Source organism: Somniosus microcephalus, chromosome 22 (assembly GCF_052327205.1).
Source record: "Somniosus microcephalus isolate GS21.2 chromosome 22, FLI_Smic_1.0, whole genome shotgun sequence".
Taxonomy (NCBI): Eukaryota; Metazoa; Chordata; class Chondrichthyes; order Squaliformes; family Somniosidae; genus Somniosus; species Somniosus microcephalus.
Window position 1 is genome coordinate 2,317,354 of NC_141008.1, and position 9,279 is coordinate 2,326,632.

Here is a 9,279-nt window from a genome sequence, read left to right on the forward strand (position 1 = left end):
ATTCTAAACTAATCCAAAATAAACTTCTTGAATGTGCTGTACCAGACCAATCGTGTCCTAATCAGTTTATCATTAAGTCTATAAAGGTTCAAATATCCACAAAGGAACACTTTCCCCTGGTATAATCCCATCGAGTCCCAAGTACCCCTATTGTCAGCTTTGGCTCAGTGAGTAGCTCTCTCACCCCTGAGTCAGAGTGTTGTGGGTTCAAGCCCCACTCCAGAGACTGAAGCCTATAATCCAGACTAACACTTCAGGGCAGTACTGAGGGGGTGCTGCACTGTGGGAGTGGCCATCTCTCTAATGGTGCCCTCTCAGGTGGGCATACAAGATCCCAGGGCACTGTTTCAACCAAAAGCAGGGGAGTTCACCCAGGTGCGCTGGCCCCACATTTACCCCCTCGACCTACATTGTGAAAGCAGATTCTCTCATTGCTGTGTGTGGCAGCTTGCTGTGCACAAATTGGCAGCTGCGTTACCTACACTTCAACAATGACAACACTTGTAAAATAAAAGTACTTCTCTTGGCTGTAAATCACTTGGGACATTGTGAAAGGTGCTACAGAAATGTAAGTCTGCCCCTTTCCTGCAAGGACCCTTATTGTTTGCCAGTCAGTGCGACCAGCATCAGTCCTTCACCCTGCAGCCTCCGGTAGCCCCAGTCTGGGGGCTCCAGCAGGAACTTGGATGGTCAGTAGCCTGGGGGGGGGGGTTAGGGAGCAGTGGGCAGGGTGGCGGTCAATGAGTTAGCACACCTAGCTTTCTCTTATGGGGCCCAGGACACTCAGCACCAGAGCTCTGAGGGAATTGCTTCCTGAATTATACGGCAGTGAGGCTGAAGCCCCTTCACCTGGACAAACACTGAAGGTCAAATTCTCAGCTTGAACTTTTAAATTTCATACAAACATTGTGCTTTAACAGCATTCTCTCTGCGCTTCTCACAAGAGCTTCCCCCTTGCCCATGGTGTAGCTTCTCTCCACTACTTACACTGGTCCCATGAGAAAGATTAGGGATTTTGAGCCTGTCCCAATGGGTGCAGCAAAAACCTGGTGGCACTACAATCCTCCCTTAGGGAGACTACTAGGAACGCTGGTGTGGGAAATGGAAAATAGGGTAGATGATGCTGAAGAGGGAGCTTTAAAAGCAGATTCCCATCCACTGGACAGCAAGTCCAAGGTACAAAGCCCTGTGCCATACTCGACCTGGAAGTGACTGATGGGACAGTGTAGAGGTTATTGTGCTGAAACTGGTGTACTGTGGCTGCAGTGTGTACCATCCACAAGATGCACTGCAGCAACTCGCCAAGGCTTCCTTGACAGCACCTCCCAAACCCGCGACCTCTTCCACATAGAAGGACAAGGGCAGCAGGCACAGTTTTGGGAGGCACAATTGTTGAGGCAGCTGTGAGAAGCGGCCCAATAGATTCTCAAAACAGACACCCAATTAACACAGGAAAGGACAGTGAAATCTACCCAGAATTTGGAACATAACGAGATCAGGTTTCATGTATAACAGGAGTTTATTGTCCAACAGACACATCTACAGTTCCATGGAGCTGCACTCGGAGCCCACCCTGCGGCGATGGTCCATTTTCCACATGGCAACAGTCCCGACCAACAGGGCCACGGAGAGCAGAGCTACCCCAACCGCTACTCCAGGAAGAACACGGGAGGGGGAATCAGCAGCAGCATCTGTGGGGAGAAGGGAGGGTTAGATAGGCACCAGTTACTCCATCACTAGACAGTAGCAGGGGCCTCCTTTACCTTTCTCTTCCTGGTGGATCCCAGCAGCCAATCTCTCATCTTCCAGGAAAGTGATGGCTCCATCAGCAGTCACCAAGGACCCAGCCCAGTCATCGGCACTTCTTCGCCTCTCTGGGGGAGACAGAGACAAGAGTTCAAGGTGGGCGATTCAATGTTCAGCTGTTTGAAGCCCCAAAATCAGATGGTCAATCCGATGGCCCAATGCAAAAACCCTCGGCCAGTGAGATTGGACTGCAGTTAAATACGGTGCCCGCACTGTCAGACTAAGATTCACTCCCTATTCTCAGAAGGACCCGCTTCAACCCAGCAAGGTTTGCAGTCGTTGAGGTGCAAAGGTCAGTCTGGTCTGCTGGGGGTGGGGGGGGGGGCTGGTAGAGACCCGTTTTAAGCACTAGTTTCACCAGTGGTTACTCTGGACATACACACATTGGTGGCGGGGGAGACCTGGGCAGATATCAGTTCGGTTCCACCATGGAACTCCCGGTGACAGCAGGATGCTGGATCAAAGTTCAAGGCCAGAGGTGGATTCCATTCAGAACCAGTGGAAGATGTGCTCAGAGCTGCTGAGCCAGATTACTATTCTGCTGTAGACTGTAACTGGGATAGAATTGAGCGGGCAGATTGAGGACACTGCTCCTGTGCCCAGTGTTGGGCCCTTGCTGAGTGAGCCCAGTGTCCAGATGCCCCACACCCACCCCTCCCCATCAAGGTACAGTTTCTAGTCAGATCCCAGCTACTTACTGGGGCTGCAGGGAGCTGTGCAGTTCTCTCGGGTGGAAGGGAAGCAAACCTCAGCACTGCAGTGGAAGTGAACCTGGAAAGAGACAGTGCGGTCTGGTCAGTGCCACAGCTCCCAGTCAAGAGATTCATGCTTCTACAGTCTAAGGGTCAACAGGGGCCTCCTCACTGTGAGCAAGACCCAGGGAACAAGTTCAACCAAGAGAGCCAGAGAGAAAGACTGAAGGAAACTCACCTCCCCGCTCAGAGCCCGGCCCGAAACTCGGTCCCAGAAAGCGAAAGTGCTGACTACAAACCGATTATGGCGAGTTGGGAATGGCGAATGGGATGCGGCGTCTACCGGGAGGAGGCGGGTTTTGTCATTGTCACCAGGAAAGGGGCACCTGGAACAGAGAAAGAGCGGGTTTTATGGAGAGGACACCTGGAACTCCCAACTACAGAGTTACAGTGGCACATCAAAGCAAAGTCCCAAGATTAGACTAGATAAAGAAACCAGTCCATTCAAGTCACCAATCGTCAACCTGGAGCTCAGATTGGTTTGATTATCGGCCGTTCCTTCACCCAGTCCATGTCGCCCCCCCTCCCCAATCACCAGCCTGCCCCAAGGTCCCTCACTCGCTGCCTTACCTGCCCACCAGGAGGTCCCATCGGAGCCCCGAATGCGGCTCGGGGGTGGGGGTCGCCCAGCAGTCATTGAGCACCAGCACAAGGGACGGATCGTTCCGGTTCAGGACTCGAACCTCCACAAACACGGGGTCCCGGAGCACACTCAGGATCGGGTAGTCACTGGCCACGTACCAGCTCCGGTAGCCACCATCTGGAAAGAGAAAGATGAAGGACGGCCACTATTTGGAGAGAGAGCCTGAAGTTGGACACTAACCATCAGCAGCACTCGCTACCTCTCGCTATTCTCAGCTCCAGAACCAGGATCCCGGCCTCAGTGGCAGGCAGTGGCGGAGAAAGGCTGTAAACTCGGGGCTTCACCTGCAGTTCAGACTCCTGGCTCCCCTTGTAACTGCACTGGACATGGAGCCTGCAAGAGAACGGACACGGCTGGAGAATTCAGCTCCTCCCCTTCTCTACCCGCTCCATGTGCTCCCAGTCTCACCTGAAGGGGCTGTCCCGGGTCACCGATCCCAAAGCTCCATCCAAGATCTCAAACTGATCCAACACATCCGTTTCATAGACGACGTTCACCCCGTCCAGCTACAAGAGACAGAAGACCATCATTACAGAGGAACAGGAGTAGACTGATTGCATAGAAATTGAGCAAGTCTGCCATTGCCTGATCGCATGTAGGGCTGGATATTCAAGTGTTAGCGCCAGTCTTTAGCGCCAAAATTACGGCGCTAGCAGCTTAGCACCCGTTCAGCGCCGGTTATGCGCCTACGCCGAAATTCACCTGTGTTTTAGCGCCGGCGCTAACTGTTAGCGCCCGTTCAGCTGCGCGCGCAACTTATGACGTCATCTGCGTGCGCAACGCTGTTTGAGCGCCCCAAACCGGAATTTCAGCCGCGCCCGTCCCATTCTGGCGTGGCGCTGTTAGGAAGTGTTAAATGCAACTCAACACAGGCCGTGTGGGATGCGGGGAGCGCTAATTAAAGGGCACATCCACTCAACCATCAAAGCCAGCCACTTCGCAGCAATGACGAGACTGCTCTGCATTTCTGGACAGATAGCAAGCCACAGACAAAACGGATTTCGGACACCATAGGAAAGGTATTTGTGGCTGCTAGCCACTGTTTTGACATTTGGATCCCTGTGAATGGTGTGCTGGAAAAGTTGTTATGGGGCCTGCATGGGGGGTCAACCCTCACTACCGAGATGCTTTGGAAAGGGCGCGCGGACGAATTGAGATAGGGCCAGGCATGGCTAGACGCCGAGGGGACATTCGGCGTGGCAAACCCCGGTTAACACAGCACACTTTTCAATCATGACACCTACACATGGTGATTAAATCAACATATTTATTGTGAAAACCCCCGGCCCTTCCCACACGAGCATCAGATCACAAAAGAAGTGCACACGACCTTGTGTCACACTCAACCTGGGGAGGAGCATCCCAGACAACAGAAACAAGTTGCCACAACATTCGGGTAACAGAAACAAGGAAGCCCCCCAACACAAGCACCCCCATATCACTAAGGAGCACCATGCCCCCCAGAGCCGGATAAATCGCTTGTCACAGCCCCTTGGCGAGAGGCTGAGTCTGGGGCCATGCGTCTTTGTCCCCGGCCCGTCCTGCTACTGCGCCTCAAGCTGACCCCTGAGTCTGTGGGGAGGCTTGGGGAAGGGTCAGCAGGCCGGGAGGTCGTGTCGCTGGAAGCCCTGGCGGGTCGGCCTGCACGAGGGCGTCCCGTACGTGCAGCTATCGGGCCAATCTGGTGTTCGGCAGCCCGGTGTGCGGCAGCATGCTGGCGGCTGGCCTGTCGCTGCATCCGCGCCAGGGCAAGGGTGGCAGATGCGAGATTCCCCACTGCTCGGCCATGTGCACGCAAGTGCCATGCCACAGTCTGGCCCACACCTCTCAGCTGGTGACTGGCCTGCTCTGCGGCTTCAAATTGATGGAGCAGCCTCTCCTGCGAGGCAAGAAGGAGCTCCTGCCCCCTGGCGTGTTCGGCGGAGAATTGCTCCATCAGCCTCGCCTGGGATTCCCCAAATGCCGCCACGCTTCGTGCAAGGTTGTCCACGGAGTCAGGCATGTGCGAGAACACCTGCATGAATTGCTCATGCTGGCGCTCCGACGCCGCACACATCTCGGTCAGGACGCGAACCTCCTGGCCGATGTCACAATCGTGGCTCGAATGAGCCTCCCCCGTCTGCGGAGAAGGCTGCCGTGCCGGCCGAGCCCTGCCCCATGCGTCCATTCCACTAGGTCCAGCCTGGGGGCTCCCCTCCCCCTCCTCCCGCTGGCTCTCCGGAACGGCACAAGTCTCCCCCTCAGTGGCTTCTGCTGCTGGTGTTGCTGGTGCCGGCGAGGTGTCGCCATCTTCTTGCCCCGCGACGTCCTCCTCCTCCGAGGCCCTGGCTGCGTGGCCTTCAGGGAGCACATCCTCCTCAGCAGCAGCTGAAAGCAGCAAGGCACAAGTGTCGCGTTACAGTGACCACAGGCCTACAAGGAGGGAGGGTGAACGGATGATTTATGCGCTTTTTGCGGACAGTGGGGAAGGATGAACATGTGGTTGCGCAAGGGCAAGGAGAGACGTGCACCCAGTCAAGTCCTTACCAGTGGGTTGTAAGATAGGGTCTGCGTCTCCTATCACCACAGGCTCAATGACAGGGTGACGCATGAGGCGCACCACCCTCTCGTCCAGTGCTGTCAGCTCCCGGTAGTCCCGACGGCCTCTGCCAGTGGCAGGCAGGCTCCTGGCGTTCATCGCCATCTTTCCCTGCAAGAGAAAGGAGGCCGGCTAAGTACAGTGAGGTCCCCTGTTAGTGTGTGTGCGAGCCCTCCCATGGTGGAGAAGCTTGGAGAGTGAGGTCCCTGTTAGTGTGTGTGCGAGCCCTCCCATGGTGGAATAGCTTGGAGAGTGTGAGAAGTCCAGAAAGAGCTGCTGATTAACATGCAAGTGCGTTTGGAGCGGGGGGAGCCCTGGCCATTAGACCTTTGAGTTCCCTTTGGGCCTAATGGGAGGTGCAGATGCAAGAATGAGGGGGACAGTGCAAATGGTACTCACCTTCACCAGTCGGCAGAGGTGGTTAAACTTCTTGCGGCACTGGTCCGCACTCCTGGGCACATCGGTGTTGGACGACACCCTCCGCGCGATCTTTGTCCAGGCATCCCTGAACTGGCTCCTGGGAGCCTTCCTTCCATTAGCCGGGCAGACGATGCGGCGTCTCTTCCGCACTGCGCGAAGGAGCACATCCAGCGCTTCCTCAGAGAACCGCTGGCTTCTTTCGCGGGCCCCCTCCATCAGCTGCAGCAGTAGGTTTCTCTAAGATTCAGTGCAAAGGCCTACTTCCACGGCTGCAGCATGCAAGGTGTGGCTGCAGGCAAAGTTCACCCTTCCCCCTTTAAGAGCTCTACAGCGTGTGCCTGTCTGCTGACACTCTCACATGATCGCGCCTGCGCTGCGCCGGAAAACAGCGCTAAAACGCAGCATCGCTGGAATAGCGCCTGAACAGAGGCGCCAACGCCTATTTCAGCGCTCGCCAGAAAAGTGGCCAGAAAAAACTGAATATCGGCGAGCTGGGCTGCTAATTCCGGCGGGCGCTAAAGTTTCCCAGCGCCGGAGTTCAACGCCGGAACTGCGCCGGAACTCAATATACAGCCCGTAGTGTCTTTAAGGGCCCCCATTGCCCTTTAGACCCCCTCTTTCCCACCCGACTGACAGCCATTGATGGGGCTCCCAGCCCACAATACCTACCCGCTGAGTAGTGCCACACTCACTGACTGCGAACTGAAAGAGCACAGTGTCTGCAGAGGCCACGGTCGGACTGCACTCCGCTCCGTGTCCATCCTTCAGATGGACCGTTGTCAGGTCTACAGGAGGCAGCGTCAAATCCTTGGAGATGGCGATCAGGACCCGCCCATCCTTGGTGCACACTGCAAGAGAGTCAATGAAAGGCGGTTAGTTGCTGCACGGGGAATGGCAAGGGAACCGTTACCGGGAGGGGGAGAAACTCCGCCCAGCTCAGCACCAGCTTCTAGTTTCCTTCTCTCCCCATCCACTCCCCAATTCTCCATCTAATGGAGACGGTTCACCAACTCCATCCCTACTGGACTGGTTACACAAGACCTGCATCAAATCCACAGCCTGTCTGGTCAGTGCCAGCCAGGGACTGATCTTCACTCTGCCCTCCTATCCTGGGGCGCAATTCAACCATCAGAAGTCCCAAGTCGCATAGAGAAGGAAGGAGAGATCGTGGGTCAGGATCTCAATGATCAGACTTTCAAAACTGTAGAACTGAACACAGTTCTTAAACCCGCCAGCTCCCGGACTGGAGAGGTTGGAGACTCCAGCTGATGTTTCAGGACAGGAGGAGCGAGGCTACTGTCCAGGGAATCCCCAGTGCAGTTGGATTGCGGCTGGTTCTGGGAAGCCCTGGCCCAGAATATAGGCGAGCCGAGAATACACCCACCTGGCAGATTGTGGAGTGAATAGAAACACGGCGGCACATCCCGGCTCCCGGCATCAAAGCAGCAGCCTCTCCGCACACACTCACTGCCTTCAATTCCCCCAAACCCGCAGTCTTGGCGGAATTTGGGAGACAGCCAACATTGATCGGCGGGGAGAAGGAGAGAGGGCGGCTGAGATGAACAGATTGTAAGAAAGAACAAGCCCAGAACCCGCAGCCCCTCCATTCTAACAAGCGAGGCTCCCAGGTAAGTGAGGCTGTAGAGCCGACTCCCCCTTTTTCTCCCCTGTTTAACCCGCAGTAAATGAATGGTCTGATTGGCCCACGGGCTCCCCATGTGAACCCGCATTCCCACGGGGCACACGGAGATATTGGGGCCTTGTGTTTTCTGCTCCTTGAGTGGAGGGAACTGTGTTTTAACAAAATATAGATGTGTATTTATTTGAAGTTGTAAAGTATGATTAAATTTATATCGGTTGAACACAATGTCTGTTCTTTAAGAGTCTGTACATGTTTCTTTCCTTATATTCTGTTTCAGTTCATCAATAAAGAAACGCTGAACTTGTCTCGTTCCCACAGACCCAGATTGTCCATGTTTATACCGAGTGTGAGAGGTTGCAGCCTCTCTTCCATTATTTGAAGGGGCTGATCCTCGATTTTTGGCTGCACTTCAGTCCCACTCTCCTGATCTACGGCCACCCGGTGCGGAGGGGAGCGGGCAGGTCGGGGACCTCCTTGTGGGACTGCTCCTGGGCCTGGCCAAAGTGCCCATTAACTGGTCCAGGCAGCGGGCGGTCCAGGGGGTCATTCGGCCCACCTCTCTTCCGCGGCCATGTTCACCCCTGGGTGGCCCTGGAGATGGAGCACGCGGTGTCTGCCGGCACACTCGAGGCCTTCCGAGACCGGTGGGCACCGCAGGGACTGGAGTGCTGCATCACCATAAGGAACAGTACTTTAATTTAATTTGTTCAATTTCCTTTTAACCTTTTTTAAAGTTACAGCACATGGTCATAGAATCATCGAATCATAGAATGGTTACAGCAGGGAAGGAGGCCATTCGGCCCGTCGAGCCCGTGCCGGCTCTCTGCAAGAGCACTTCAGCCAGTCCCACTCCCCCGCCCTTTCCCCGTAGCCCTGCACATTTCTTCCCTTCAGATACTTATCCAACTCCCTTTTCAAAGCTGTGATTGAATCTGCCTCCACTGCCCTTTCAGGGAGAACATTCCAAATCCTAACCACTCGCTGCGTAAAAAAGTCTTTCTTTCATGGCCTTTGGTTCTTTTGCCAATCACCTTAAATCTCTGTCCTCCGGTTCTCCACCCTTCTGCCAATGGGAACAGTTTCTCTCTATCTACTCTGTCCACACCCCTCATGGATTTGAACACCTCTATCAAATCTCCTCTCAATTTTCTCTGCTCCAAGGAGAACAACACCAGCTTCTTCAGTCTTTCAACATAACTGTACTCCAGACTGGGGAATGAGGTTGGTCAGGTGGAGCAAGTTTCAATAGGTGAACATTTAGGGAACAGTAATCATAGTATCATAATGTTTTGGTTAGCTATGAAAAAGGACAGGGAGCAATCTAGAGTAAAAATGTTTAACAGGGGGAAATGCAATTTCAGTGTGATGGCCCGGGTAAACTGGAATCAAAGATTGGCAGGCAAAACTGTAATGAACAATAGGCTGCCTTTAAAGAGGA

At 54.4% G+C, this 9,279-nt stretch overlaps 1 protein-coding gene across 1 annotated transcript; it reads right to left on the reverse strand.

Moving 5' to 3' along the window:
- Nucleotides 1-872: 872 nt before the first annotated feature.
- Nucleotides 873-7,810, reverse strand: LOC147101986 (zona pellucida sperm-binding protein 4-like). The gene is made up of 9 exons (XM_085964125.1): nt 7,584-7,810; nt 6,869-7,047; nt 3,610-3,707; nt 3,401-3,534; nt 3,129-3,318; nt 2,737-2,884; nt 2,505-2,577; nt 1,764-1,874; nt 873-1,691 (listed from the first exon to the last, which is right to left on the reverse strand). The coding sequence occupies exons 1-9, from the start codon at nt 7,804-7,806 to the stop codon at nt 1,540-1,542; spliced, it is 1,308 nt and encodes a 435-aa protein (XP_085820251.1). The 5' UTR covers nt 7,807-7,810; the 3' UTR covers nt 873-1,539.
- Between the last annotated feature and the right edge of the window lie 1,469 nt (nt 7,811-9,279).

Bases quoted from the DNA above. Each gene is read 5' to 3' on its own strand.
- LOC147101986 (XM_085964125.1), bottom strand. From the start codon at position 7,806: ATGGAGGGGCTGCGGGTTCTGGGCTTGTTCTTTCTTACAATCTGTTCA. The intron at 1,875-2,504 runs GTAAGTAGCTGG...TGTCTCCCCCAG, and splicing joins CACAGCTCCCTGCAGCCCCA to AGAGGCGAAGAAGTGCCGAT. The intron at 1,692-1,763 runs GTAAAGGAGGCC...TTCTCCCCACAG, and splicing joins GATCCACCAGGAAGAGAAAG to ATGCTGCTGCTGATTCCCCC.